This window comes from Tiliqua scincoides, chromosome 2, assembly GCF_035046505.1.
Source record: "Tiliqua scincoides isolate rTilSci1 chromosome 2, rTilSci1.hap2, whole genome shotgun sequence".
Lineage (NCBI taxonomy): Eukaryota > Metazoa > Chordata > Lepidosauria > Squamata > Scincidae > Tiliqua > Tiliqua scincoides.
The window spans coordinates 100,597,063-100,612,111 of NC_089822.1; the positions used below are offsets into that span (position 1 = coordinate 100,597,063).

Here is a 15,049-nt window from a genome sequence, read left to right on the forward strand (position 1 = left end):
AGAAAGCTCCATTGTGGGGCCTGGGGCTTTCCTTGGTGGAAGGGGATGAAACCAAGGAGACCTCCAGTGGCTTCCCAGCTCCTGTGGGATAGAGCAGTCACCATTTTGGTGCTGCTGTTTCTCTGGGTGCTGGGATTCATAGGATTGGGCTGCCCGCTCATTTAACTACGAAACCAAAATGTGAGGTATATTCCCCTATCCTTCCTTCCTTCCTTCCTTCCTTCCTTCCTTCTTCTTCCAAAACCTTATAAGGAATTTCAAGGGAAGTGAAAACAGTCCTTATCATTGCTCGTGGTGTGGGTTGCACATCCTTGTCACTAAATTGCAGCTAATGCAAAGGGCCCTTCAGCACTGCTGAAGCATTGCTTTTCTGCAATTAAAATGCTAATTCCATGAGCCACTGAATATATTTCTTTAGTATTTGTTGGAGTTTTCACATGCAAATCTGCATTTGATTTGCAGTTTGGCCCATCGTGCACCTGTTGTTGCATTTGTAATGATACCAATAAGAGAGAAATCCCGGTGACCATTGCTTCCACACCGGTCATGTTCTCTGAAACAGGCATCTCTTATTATGCAGAAAACACTGTTCTTAAATGATTGCCTCTTAATATTTTCCCAGTTGCCCTCTTGTCTATTTAAAGACCTAATCTGTGACAATTTTTCTGATCTTGCTTGCTTCAACGCTAGAACCCCTTTGTGCTGGGGAGGCATTGCTTTTTTTTGCAGTCAGCTGAAAGTGGAATTCAAAAGGTGTTTCCACTCAGGGCTTGGTGTAGCGTGACATTCCCATAATAATCCTGCAGTGTCCCTCCACATAAGCAAGACCCCACTCTATTTTAACCTCAGAAGGAAGCCTCATTCAGCAAAAGCCCCACTCAGTGTCGTCGCTACGGTTTGCATCACCCGGTATGGGAGGCCAGCGCAACACTCCCATGATGGACCTCCTCCCAACACCCCAGGCGGTGGAAGAGGTGATGCACCATTACACCACCCCAGCGGGTTTTCAGCTATAACTTTGGATAGAATGCAGTTTATTTCATTGCATTCTGCATGAAATTACGCATCAGATGATATATAATATGATGGTATTATTAAAAAATACTAACATTTAAAATTTTTTGACCAGTAGTGGTGTCACCCCTATGTGCATCACTCAGTGCGGCCCACACCCCCTGCAGCCCCCTAGCAACACCACTGGCCCCACTGCTCCCTGAAATTGTCCCTTGTGTTAATAGCTTCCTTCTTTTTCTTCTAAAAACAGCAGCTTAGTTCTTTCTTGTAAACCTGATGTGGCTGTGGCATTTCTTGGCTGGCCTTTAATTAGTTAATTCCTGTTCCCTGCAGAGCTGCATTGCTGCTTTCCTCATGAAGCCAGAGGCCATTGCTCATTCATTCATTCAATTTTTTTAAACAGAACAATTTTGCAACTGGGATAATCAATACCATATCAATGAATTATGAGTCCATATATAAGTCTGACCTCTAGATGGCAGCAGAGTACAGACTGAGGAGTTATTTGAATCAGAGGTAAAAATCTTCATCCCCCCCAGAGGCAGCCAAAACAGTCATTTGCCTATGTGACGTAGGTCTTACTAGTGGTATGAAGGCCTCTCAAAAGAGAGAGATCTTTAAAGCCCCCAAATACACTGAATGTGATCACAAGACTCAGTTTCCTAATAGACATCTTGATACAGGATACAGATGCAGGAAACTGGGGATGTGATGGATAAGCAATGTGTATATTTTTGTCTCATTATAAATGACAAGCACAAAACAGTTTGGATGTGCTGAAGCAATGAAACTATAAGTATGTTCTTAAATCAGGGGTGATTCAGGAGCTTCCTGCTTCCTATTAGTGTTCTGGCTGTGTCCCTCTAGCATTCAGGCTGCCTCCCTGCTTGTTGTGTTCCCTTCTAGTGTTCTGTAAAATAATAATAATAATAAATAACTAGGTATTTATATACCACCTTTCGGTCATCTGATTACTCCTCTGACTTTATTTAAGGTGGTTTACATAGGCAGGAATTTCTAAATCCCTCAAGGGGATTTTTACAATCATAGAGGTTCTCTCTTTCAAGAACCAACAACATTTCAGAATGGATCTTCCTGGTTTGGTCTCACTTCTGGCCTCTGGTTCTCCCACGCAGGCTGACAAGCAGCCCCATCTCTCACATGGAGGGCAGCCAAGAGCTCATACCAAGAGCAGGTGGAATCACCCAGCTCGGCTTGTCAGCTGCTTCAAGGTCTCGCCGTTCTCAGCCGTTCAGGAAGCTGCCAGTGTCCTCGAACTGGCGACCTTCTGATGTTATCTTCAGGCTAATGGAGACTCTACCCTCTAGACCAGACCTCCTCCCCTGCCCAGACCTAAAAGCAAGAAACATGCTTGCTTAGTCCCAAGGTAAAGAAGAAAAAAGAAGGTAATGGGTGCAGGGGGACATGGAGAACTGTGGATAACTGGATCCACGAATATTTGGGGGGGAGGCACCTGTACCATGTGGAAAGCGAAGGAGGCCATAAAGGTTAGAGTGCATCTTCACAGCCAGAGCCGGCAATGGGAAGTTTTTGTGGGGAAATGAGGACCAACCAGGACACAAAGAAGGGATTATGTGTTGCTCAGGTCAGACTGCTTTTAAGAGCAATCAGAAACCAGAGAAGGGGTGAAGAAACTGGAGATGTTTAACCAGTAGAAGTTTAAAAATTCAACCAGTTTTCCTAAAATTTGAACTAGTTTTCGTGCAAGGACAGCTTTACATGAAGCAACATACATAGCAACCATCTCAGTTGGCAGATTTTGGGCATGGATAGGAATGGCAGACTGGGAGATGGACAGAGATGACTTGCAGGGTATATAGTCCCATCAAGGATGTTTCTGATATGCCTCCAGTAGAATGAATGGGAGTTGAGCAGAAGCAATGAAGGGTGTTCGAAAGGAAAGTTCCAACCAAGCAGATTTTATTATAACTCATTTTATATTTTGACAAGTCATTTGCTTAGCTTTCCTAACAAACATAAAAATGCATTATGGAAAGCAATATGAAAAATGGGAAATAAGATCCTTCTTCAGTTTGCATCTCTGTGGCAGGGTTGGACTCGGGCAATTAGCAAGGTAAAAATTATTCAAGGCAGTTAAAAACATTTGGACTGCCAGGAGGAAAAAAAAAAGATAACTGAATGACAGTGTAGATCAGGGGTGTCCAAACATTTTGGCAGGAGTGCCACATCATCTCTCTGACACTGTGTTGGGGGCCGGGAAGAACATAAGAACATAAGAACAGCCCCACTGGATCAGGCCATAGGCCCATCTAGTCCAGCTTCCTGTATCTCACAGCGGCCCACCAAATGCCCCAGGGAGCACACCAGATAACAAGAGACCTCATCCTGGTGCCCTCCCTTGCACCTGGCATTCTGATGTAACCCATTTCTAAAATCAGGAGGTTGCATATACATATCATGACTTGTAACTTGTAATGGGTTTTTCCTCTAATCCCCTTTTAAAGGCATCCAGGCCAGATGCCATCACCACATCCTGTGGCAAGGAGTTCCACAGACTGACCACATGCTGAGTAAAGAAATATTTTCTTTTGTCTGTCCTAACTCTCCCAACACTCAATTTCAGTGGATGTCCCCTGGTTCTGGTGTTATTTGAGAGTGTAAAGAGCATCTCTCTATCCACTTTATCCTTCCCATGCATAATTTTGTATGTCTCAATCATGTCCCCCCCGATGCGCCTATTTTCTAGGCTGAAGAGGCCCAAACACCGTAGCCTTTCCTCGTGAGGAAGGTACCCCAGCCTAGTAATCATCTTAGTCGCTCTCTTTTGCACCTTTTCCATTTCCACTATATCCTTTTTGAGATGTGGTGACCAGAATTGGACGCAATACTCCAGGTGTGGCCTTACCATCGATTTGTACAATGGCATTATAATACTAGCTGTTTTGTTCTCAATAACCTTTCTAATGATCCCAAGCATAGAATTGGCCTTCTTTACTGCCACTGAAAATTGGGTTGACACTTTCATCGAGCTGCCCCCACCACCCCAAGATCTCTCTCCCGATCTGTCACAGACAGCTCAGAACCGATCAGCCTATATGTGAAGTTTTGATTTTTTGCCCCAATGTGCATGACTTTACACTTACTTACATTGAAACACACCTGCCATTTTGCTGCCCGTTCTGCCAGGAGAGATCCTTCTGGAGCTCCTCACAATCACTTCTGGTCTTCACTACTCAGAAAAGTTTTGTGTTTTGGTGAAATTTTGGTGAAATTGAAGAAAAATAATTAATTTACATTTCAAATTTGAATAAATTTACATAAGTGAATTTATTAGAGATGGAACTTATATGAATGAATGAAGGTCATGTAGTAGCTCAAGGCCTATAAAATGCCTTGCACAAAGCAAGGCCAGCCTTTCCTTCACTGCCACTGCTGCATCACAGATGTGAAACAGCAAGTAGTGGAGGGAGCCCTCGTCCCACAGCTCAGGTGAGAGGTAAAACAGTCATCTTCATGCTGAGAGCAGTTGCATCTGGCCAGCACGGGTTCCAGCAAGTCTCTGGAGGGCCAGAGGCTCATTGGAGACTGGGGGCTCCCCATGGACTGAATGGAGAGCTCCCGAGGGCCGCAAGTGGCCCCTGGGCCAGGGTTTCGGCATCCCTGGTGTAGATGATACAAAATGGTCTGCACACTACAGGGAAAATATCAAACATTACATTCTAATTAATGATTACTACTCTGAAAAGAAATTATGGAATAATTTGGAGTGCCTTCCTGGAAATGTCAGTGCAATACATCAAAGTTATCAACAAGGCCAAATAATATTTCTTATTAGAGAAAGTCTTGAATAAATACATAATTTCCATCACTCAATGATGTGAGCATCTCTTGAGTCCTGGGCCTGGTGTCATTCATGACTCCTTGGAAAATGTGTAATAGTATCCCGAGGATACAGAAATGGGTAACAAAAATTGTCAGCATTATGAGGTATCTTCCCTGGCTGAGAAGGCACCCCCCTTCATTATACTACTGATTACTAAACTATTATGGCAGTTAGGGGGTTAAGCAAATTGTGGGATTTCATGCCTTAAAGTGAATTACTTTTAATGTTTAAATTCACGTGAATATAGGAATTTCACAGATGATCTTCTGGGACATTAAAAGGCATTTAGTGGGTAACTGACTATGGCACAGGTCAAGTACAAATCAGAGAACAGATGTTCTTTTTTAAGTTGTTTACAAGGCACTTCAGTTCTCAGACATTTTACATTGAGTAATTATTGTGATCCTTTATGTTGCGCTATCCACTTACATGACAATATATATGACATTTGTAAATATCCCTGACAAACAGGTCCAAAGAAGCTTACAACTGAAATTGAGTTGCGGTTTGTCCTGTATTTGTTTCTATTAAATTCAGCCTGTAACGTGCAAGTATAGATACATGTTTCTCAAGCTTGGTGAGTTTCCACTAGGAGGGGGGCATTCTCAGTCGTGGTATCGGTTTTGTGGAGTGCTTCCCCCAGGGATGCTCATGTGGCCAACCTGGTCTTACACTACATGTTTGTAGAAGGATCTCCTCTGCCTTATGTTAAATTTGCAGCACAATCCTATGCACGTCTACTCAGAAGTTAGTTTCACTGATTTAAATAGGACTTATGCCTAGGTAAGTGTGTATAGGATTGCAGCCTCATTTACTCAGCAACCACTTGTCTTCCACTGATTTAAAAGTTAGAGAGGTGTCTGCTCTCGTTAAAGAAAACATAATGGAGAAACATAAATGTTCTAGGTTCCTAAAACAGATTATCAATATAAATTAAAAAATATTGCTTGGCAGCTGTAAAATGTGAAATATTAGGCCCTATGCAGCAGTGTGTCTTACTGTTCATCCACTCCACACTCTGAAATTTAATGTATAGAGTTCTGGGGAGAAGCTAACCAAAGAGAGTGGTGATTCTCAAAATTTGCATTCACAAAGTGTGAACAAGGCACCCCTTAAAGGCAAAGTTACTGACAAAGTGTGGGACTGCAGTCAGCCCATCATCGGTGTGGCCAATTCTGTGCTCTTTGGCCCTGTCATATGTGGAAGCAATAAAATGATACAGATATGAGAAAAGTACATGCTTTTGATAATGAGAATTATTGGCCAAGTTCCAGTTCCTCTCTGTGAAATGGACCTGGCATAAACCAAGAAGAAGAAAGAATTCTTAAAAAAGAAAAAGGGAAAAAAAAACCTCATGGTATATGATGAAGGTCCTGTTTTGTTTTTTTCTCCCTGGGTTTTATTTGGGGGTGGGGTGGGGTATTTTCTTCTTCTTTTTGGATCCCTGCAGTTCCTCTGTAGTAAGTAGCTAGGATAGGAACTGTATTTTCTAGCAAGTCTTGTTCAGGGAATTAGTTTTCTTTTTGTTTTTGTTTTTCCACTCCAAGCCAGCTTGCAAACTTCCCTGGGTAGTGGCGACACTTGTGGGAGGTGGGGGATGGGGGACAATTGGTAGCTTTGTTCTTGAGTAGCACCCTATCTCCATCTGCTGGGTTACTATGGGTTACTGTATCCATTTCATCAAGCTTTGCTCTGTGTCAGTGCATCACTAGGGTGTCTGTCACCTGGAGTGGGAGGCCAGGGTGTCACCCCCATGATGGACCTCCTCCCATGCAGTGGGTGGGGCAATGCCCTGGGTATTGGGCAAGGTGATGCACTCCCCATGTGCGTCACCTGGTGTGGCCCACACCACCAGGTGACACCACTGGTCTGTGTCCAACTAGCAGAGTCAAGCATTTTCCATCAGGCTGCTTGTACGTTTTCTGTTCTTTCCCCTTTCTATTTAATTTCTTTGCTTTTTGGACATTTAATAAAGTAGTTACTGTTTGACTCTTTGCCTGCCTAGTCCATATTTACGGGTAATTCAGCCAATTGTCATATCTCTTTGGCTGGCAGACTTGACTGTAGGTGATTTTTAATAAGAACCCCTGGGGTTCAGTGCTCTTCTGGAAGGGGTTTTCCCCAGATGTCTCCCCCCCCCCGTAGTAATTAAAAATTATCAAGGTTCTCCCCTGATCAGCTGCTCATCCAGTAAAGGAAAACCAAGAAGGGTGTGTGTGCATGCTAACCACTAGGCACTACTCCCCTTGATCAGATTGTCTTCTCCTGGGTCTCTTCCCTGACATGGTCTAAAGAGGAGTTTTTGTCAGTAGGTTTCACCATGTTGTCTCATTCTGTGCCCTTAGAATGCCGTGATCTCAAGGTCATTCTTCATGGAAAATTTGAAACTAAGGGTGTTAATAATAACATCATCACATGGCTCTTTTTGCTGACTATACTGAAATAGTAGATGTAATGAAGGTATATGAAAATAGGTGAAGAACTGTATCTAGAAGACAGATTTTGCACGTGCATCCCAGGTGCCACTTAGAGAAACAGTAACCAGAGAACTCGGTACATTTGCATTGATTAATTTATGATTTTCAGTCAATTTAAAGGGTATCTTTGACTCTTTCAAGTAGGAACCAGATGACACAAAGTTCCAGCAGGACAGACATCACCACTGTGAGATCCACAATGCCGGAAAGCCGGCCAAATCTACACAATCCATTCAACATTTTCTACTTAACTACTGCAGGAATCCTCTATCTCTTGGTCATCATCACCAATGGACTTATTGTTGTGGTGAATCTTGCTGATTGGACTAAAGTCAGAAGTCTGATGCCCAAAGATGAAATTGTGACCAGCCTGGGGCTGTCCAACATTTGCTTCTCCACTGCAATAACTTTGGACTACTTCACCTCCCTCATCTGGAAGGAGTTCTACCGACATTTTTACTGTATGCAAATAGTCATGTTTAGCCTCGATATTGCCACGAGTTTTTCAAGCTTCTGGTTCATGGCCTGGCTGACCGTCTTCTATTGCATGAAGATCGTTGACTTCAAGCAGCCATTTTTGCTCAAGGTGAAGCTCAGATTTTCTGGCCTCATCCGTTGGCTCCTCCTTGGCTCTGTGCTTGTTTCTGTGGGAGCAACTCTCTTGGTTACGTGGGCTGTTAGAACAGCATCGCATGTGAAGTTGCACATGGAGCTGACCAATCAAACAGACGACCTTTCCTCTGACTTTAACCTCACTCTGAACATCAAGAAGGACAAAATCACCCTTGTTCACATGGCCTTGTCCTATAGACTTCTCTTAATTATCCTGGGCTGCTCTGCTCCCCTGGTGGTGGTGATTTTCTCTTCCATCCCAGTTCTCAAGTCTCTTTTCACGCATGCCCAAAATCTGGGACAGAACTTGTCTCTTTTCCACAATCCTCGCCTGGAGGTTCATCTCAATGCAGCCAAGGCAGTGCTGTCTCTTCTTCTAAGTTACTGCTCCTCATACATTTGTGAGATTTTAATTAGAGCTGAACTGTTTCCCAACTGGACTTATCAGTATTTTCTGTGCCTGACAGCAATGCTTGTGACCATTGTGGTGCAAGGGTCTGTCCTCATCCTAAGTAATCCAAAACTGAAGCAATCCGCTGCACAAGTTCTTCCCTTTTTGTCGCAGTAACCCAAACCAGCAGAAGTCCCATGGTGTCACAGGAATTTTTGGGTGAAGACAGATGGAATACCTGCAGTACAACAGGGCTGTACAGAAACATGCTCATATTCAGTACAGCGATGGTATAACCTAGAATACTGCCCGATGCTGCCTTGAATCTGCTGCCTCTTCATAATCCCCCCCCAAAGCAGCCATTTTCTGTACTTGTTGCACTCTTTCCGTAACTCAAAATTCAACGGCTTGCAGCAAGGTGTCTTGTTTTGAGAGCTTTACGATAAACGCACCTGATATTTGCCTGGTTTGCAAATTCAAAACCTGTTGTCCTGCTGTGAGTGTGTATGAATCGCATCGTGACAATTCAATCAGTTGCACTGTACTCGTGAGTCCTCATATAGCACAGCTTCTAGTATCTGGGATGAGGCAGGCAATAATGTGCGTTGCAGGTTTTTCTCACCGAAATTTCACCTCCAGTTTTTAAAATGTTGTTTTGATAGTAAAAACGGTGGCACTCAGGGAAAAGAACAGCCAAAGTTACGGTTGTCCATTCTGAGATAAGTTAAGCCTGGAGATTTTTTTTCCCAACATGATGAAATGTCATTAAGTCAGGAAGGCGCTGTCCAAATCTCTTGGATTGGTTCTGGCAGTCACAAGCAGAGTGATGCTGAGTCCCAAAGACTCCAAGCCAATCCTGGGTGTGTGTGTGTGTGTGTGTGTGTGTGTGTGTGTGGTGGGGGGGGGTTGGCAACTTTATCCAAAGCATATGGGCATATACACTAAATGGACTCAGCTATTGTTTAGGAATGTGTGTTAAGTTAAACATGAAAGCCATATGCGTTTGTATACGGTATATGTATATGAAGATTTTATCTTCCAAGCAATATACTATCATCATCATCATCATTGCCAGCGGTGTCACAGTCCACCAGATGTTTGGAGTGGGATTTTTGAGTATTCATTAGTTCAAACTCTACACAAGAGTTTAAGATCTGCTCAGTTATCACTGTAGTGTTTGGTGTTGCTTGTAGGGTAGCTTGTTCCAGTTGTTCCGCTATTAACTTGTCGATACCTGTATTAGCCAGATATTTTTGAAGGGTTAGATCTCCCTAAATCCAAATTGCACTTCAAAGCAAGTCATTTCAACCCACTGTAATAGGGGTTGGGTGGGAGGAGAGGCCAGTCGGATGCTAATTCAGAGGGATCGCAATACATTTGGTGAAACCATCTGCTAATATTAGGTAATAGGATTTTTATTGTCGCAGATAGTTAGGGATGCAAGTGGTTAAATTCTCAATAATTATTGGTCTGTATCTAACCCTTATCTCACCCATACGCAGAGACACACAACTTGCCTTCTTTCCTAAGGGACAAAAATGCCTCTAGCTATCATTGTTTCACAACTTACAGCCCAATCCTGAGCTGCCCAGCACGCGGGGCTGCAACGGTGCTGAAAATGGCTGCCGCTGCATCCTGCGCACTCCAGGCAGCTGCCGCTGGCTCCTCGGAAGAAAGAGGCTTTCATCCCCTTCCCCTGGGTAAAGTCAGTACCCCCACAATGGGGTTACCCGATTCTCGTACATCAACTCAAAGGTTGGCACAGAATCAAGAGCCACTGTGTTGGGCAGTCAGCCTGACACGGAGGCTTTGATTCTGGTGGAATGAAGCTCCACCAGTCCCATCTCCCTCCCACCCTGTGCCTCCCTCCCTCTGCGCCCTCCCTAGAATGCCTCCTCTCTGCCCTCCCTCCATCTGCCTGCTCCCTGGAATGCCTCCTCTCCGCCTCCCCCAACACCTCCACCTCCCTCTCCGCTGCTTGGCAGTTTGGGCGACTGCCAAGCAGCGGAGCTCTGGCGCTTGCCTGGCACTCACCCAGCGCTGGCTGGTGCTGGGCTAACACCAGCGAAGCACCAGCACTAGGGCCCACAAACGTGCCTTGCAGCATGTTTGCGACAGCGTGTACTGGCGGTGAGCCAATGTGCACTGCTTAGGATTGGGCCCTTAGACAAAGAGCACAAGAGGAAAGAATTAGTGTATTGATCTTGCTTTCCTCTATGTGTGTTCATTGTAATATGTGAGAAATAATCTATCGGTAGGTAACAAGAAACATCTTAAAGACCAAACCTTAATGCTGCTGTTCTGAAAACTGTAGCACTGCTGTAGGTAGAAGAGCATTTTAAAATCACTTCAGAAGTAATTGCATTTGAGTAACAGCCCAAACCTGACTAAATCCCTGCATGGTGATGCAGCTGGTTTGGTGGCCACCAATGCCACCAAACCGGTCCGCTTCCCAGACTCAATCTGCCCCTGTTGCCGCTGTGTTCCACCCTCCCCCTGTCCCATCCTGCCTCCCCTACTGCCCTACCTTCATCAGCTGCCCTCCACAGAGCCACTGCCATGCACGGGCCTGCTCCAGCCTCACTGCTGACGTTCCAGAGGCATGTGCCACATGGCTCTGCGCACTTTTGGAAAGGCCATTTGCAATGACTGGGAACCGCACCCTGCAGCTGGAACACTACTTCCAGCAGTGGAAGAATAGAATTGAACTGTAACCGTGTAAGATTAACAAAGACATAAACTTTATCACCACGTAAATGTCAGATAGAAATATAATTTCTCGCTTTTATTATCATAATTATTTCTTTGCTATAATGAAAACAATTTTTACAACAGTAAGTTAATCAGAATATTTTGCTATTGTATAATAATTCCATGCCATCGTTCAGGAAGATTTAGTAATTGCAGAGTTTCTTGAATTATACATTCTTCATTATTATAAAACATAAATAAATCCTTTTGTTGAATAACTGGATTGCAGAATATTGACAAAATTTCTAATTTTTATTAGAGGACTCTGACACTGACTATGTAAAGCACTGTCAAGAAAACAGACTGACATAAATTTTAAATTACTCTACAGGTGATCTTGGTCCATTTCTGTCACTCCTAAGTCAATTCCATTGGAGGGAAAAATGGATTGAAACAAATGAAATAAAAGACAATCATTGTCAGTCAGTTACTTTAGCAAATAGTGTTTAATTTTTATCTTAGAATGATATGGAGTTTTTAGATATTGAATTAATTAGTAACTAATATGATTCTAGTAGTAAATTGAGCTCTCTCTCTTATACTATACATTCACAAACATCCACCTAATGTTTGTTTCATTTTCTGTGCATCTCACTTCTATGCAAAATCAAATCACAAAAATCAGAAAAAAAACTGAGTAACATTGCATCAATATCAATGATGCACCCTTTCATGACTTATTCCTGAGCACTGCTGGCCGTCTCAATTGGAAAAATCTTACAATGAAAATCTTACAAATTTTGTAGGTATTCAAGTTAGACCTTTGGTGAATCTGCAGTGGGAAGGAGATGCACACTTGAGGACAGCCACCATTAAGAGGGCATCTCTTGTGCAACGCAATCCTACCTTGTGCAACGCAATCCTACCTTGTGCTGGAACAGGCAGGCCAGGAGGCCTCTGCTGTATCCTTCGCAAGACTAGGGCCTGAAGTGGCTCAGCTGGAGGAAAGGAGAAACTCTTCCCCTTACCAACGGGTAAGCCACCACAGCCCCAACGGGTCTTCTCAGACTTGCGCCACCTCCTGAGGTGGCATAAGTCCGAGGAGGGTGGAGTGGCTTGCAGCCACTCTGTGTTGCTCGGTGAACGGGGTTGGGATCCAGCATAACAACTGGGTCCCAGCCCTGCCTCCCACTCCGTGTCTGCCTATCCCCAGGACTGCCCTCCGCCTGCCCCGGAACACCTCCCTCCCGCCTCCTCCCTGCCCATCCCAGATCTCTGCGTCAGCCGAGCTCAGCTGATGCAACCCTCCCTTTCTAAGTTGGCACAGAGGTCAGAGGTGGGGCAGAAATGGCACAAACCGGTTCCTAACCCCATAATTTCAAACCTCCCTGTCCCCTTTCTCTCCTTGGATGCATGCCACCAAAATAGGTCACATATGACTGAGTTCCAGGATTTACACAGAGGTATGTGAAAATGTTTTTTAGGGTGCAAACCTACTGTCCCATTGTGCCTGCACAGAGCTCCAGCACCAGCTGTTGTAAACATGCTGTAAAGCATGTTTGTGGCACAGCGGAACACCAATGCTAGGCCAGCACCAGTCAGAGCTGCACCCAGCTCTGGGAGGATGCTGGCCGGTAGTGAGTAGCACTGCCGACTGCCGATGTGGGTGTTTGGGGTGGAGGAAGGCATACTGGGGGGAAGAGGATGGAACAGGGGAGGGATCAGGGCAGGAAGGACGTGGGACTGGCAGAGGTCTCCTCCACTGGATCTTATCCTCTGTGTGGGGCTTTGAAAAACTTCAAAATAGCTGGCTTAGACTTGAGAAGCCCCATTGCGGGGCCTGGGGCTTTCCCCAAGGAAAGGAGACAAAGTCCCCTTCCCCTGAGGAGACCTCTGGCAGCCTCTGTGGAACCAGTGGATACAGCAGTCACCATTTTGGCGCTGCTGCACCCAGCGGTGCTGCCACCCATGGGATTGGGCTGCCCCTTACCTCCTGTTTGTACTTGGTTTGCTCCCCTCCCCAGTTGGATCCAGTGTATGCCTTTAGGGGTGCATCTTTTTTTATTGGTTTCGGCAACACTTGGCCACTGTCTACCAAAACGTCAGGTGAAGGCCTTTGAATCCTAAGCACCGTCTCTCTGATCCAGGAAGGAGGCCCATGGGGAGGAGCAGACTCTGTTCCCAGTTCTATTTCCTTGCAGGATCAGATGCCATACACATGGTTTGAATATGCATACACACACACACACACACACACACAACAACAACAACAACAACAACAACATTGCAATCACCACATATGCGGAATGTTAGCACTACTCTTTCACCTTTTTATTGGAAAAGAGTTGCAAAGGGGGCGAAGTCTGACCACTGTGCGCCTCCCAGTGACGGCATCCTGCCATGTGCCACCCATAAGCATGGATGGGACATAGCATGATGCAGGCACCCAAGAACAGTGGTGGTGTGGAAGAAACATTGACTGACTGGAGCCACACGGAGCATGCTTGAGAGTGCCCTGGGTGTTCACACCAATGTGGATTCAGACATGAATCATCCCCATTCATACTGCAGAACATGAATTGGGAGGTTTCTCCCTATCTATCTTACAATACGGTTGGGAATAAGCAGCAACTGTTACCTTGCGCATGCTTGATCTCGTCTGATCTCAGAAGCTAAGCAGGGTCAGGCCTGGTCAGTGCTTGGATGGGAGACCGCTCTGGGAATACCGGGTGCTGTAGGCTTATACCATAGTCTTTTGAGACTGAAGGTTGCCAACCAACCAAGCATTACTGTCCATTCTCTGTAGTTGTGAATAGTACATGACAAATATGTTGTGTTTAAGTGTAGCTGAAATGGAACCTTTTAATTGGGAGTTTCATTGATTCAATGGACGCAATCCAGGAAACGTTAATCAGTTTGAGGTCTCATTGAATTAATTGGACTTACAGTCCACACCTAATACCTGCCATGCTGTAGTATGCAGGGGTGTCATGGGGCATGCTAGATTGAGGGGGGGTGGTTGTCAGGAGGTCTGTGAGAGGTAAGGGAAAATATTTTGGCCTATGGATCTTCTAAGCCGGTTACAAAATTAGAAGAGAGCCAGGGGGTGGGCCAAAAAATGTGGGATAGGGTCCAGCACACACAGCTGCTGATGGATCCACCTCTACCCTCCCTGACACATCGCCTGTTACTCCCCCAAACACACCATTACTCCCCTTCCCCACCCACTGTTCACCCCTGCCGCCAACATACCTCCATCAGCAGTGGCTGGGTGTTCCGGTGGGGCACGTGTGCAGTTGCCAGCCATTTGCACTGGTGGCCCCATGGAGAACTTTGTTGCTGTGTCCAGTGGCAGATCTCCCATTGAATCGATGGGACAAATGCCCCAGGTGTGGAGCCTCATGGAGCTTTAGGACTCCACGGAAGCCTCTTTGAGGCTCCTGACGAGGTTGGAAACTGCGCTTCTGATTTACCGGAAGCACAGTTTAAAGCGTCAGAACCTTCAGGAAGCTTCTCCGATGCATCCTGGAGTCGCAGTATGCACTGTGCCCTCCAGGTAAGTGGAGGGGGGGATGGATTTGCACACAGGGGGTGGTAGCATCCCATGGGGGGCACCTTCGCGGACCTTTGTCCTGGGGTGTGGGGCTGGGGAGGTCTGCCACTGGCTGTGTCTACAGTGCCAACGGAGAAGGCCTACCATTAGCACTAGTTTTGTCAGTGGGATCACTCCCAAAGTTTTCTACATTTCTTTTGTTTTTAAAGAGCCTGCACGGAGGAAGGAGAGATCTTCATGCAGGGGATGAAAATTATACAGGGGATGGACAGAATGGATAGGGAGATGCTCTTTACACTCTCACATAACACCAGAACCAGGGGACATGCGCTAAAATTGAGTGTTGGTAGAGTTAGAACAGACAAAAGAAAATATTTCTTTACTCAGCGTGTAGTTGGTCTGTGGAACTCCTTGCCACAGGATGTGGTGATGGTACCTGGCCTGGA

At 45.3% G+C, this 15,049-nt stretch overlaps 1 protein-coding gene across 1 annotated transcript; it reads left to right on the plus strand.

Moving 5' to 3' along the window:
• Positions 1-7,555: 7,555 nt before the first annotated feature.
• On the plus strand, positions 7,556-8,536 carry LOC136638599 (taste receptor type 2 member 40-like). Its single transcript, XM_066612636.1, has one exon. It carries the CDS (start codon positions 7,556-7,558, stop codon positions 8,534-8,536), a length of 981 nt encoding a protein of 326 aa, XP_066468733.1.
• Positions 8,537-15,049: the final 6,513 nt, after the last annotated feature.

What these genes read in the sequence shown, in the direction of transcription:
- LOC136638599 (XM_066612636.1), top strand. Translation starts at nt 7,556, where the DNA reads ATGCCGGAAAGCCGGCCAAATCTACACAATCCATTCAACATTTTCTAC.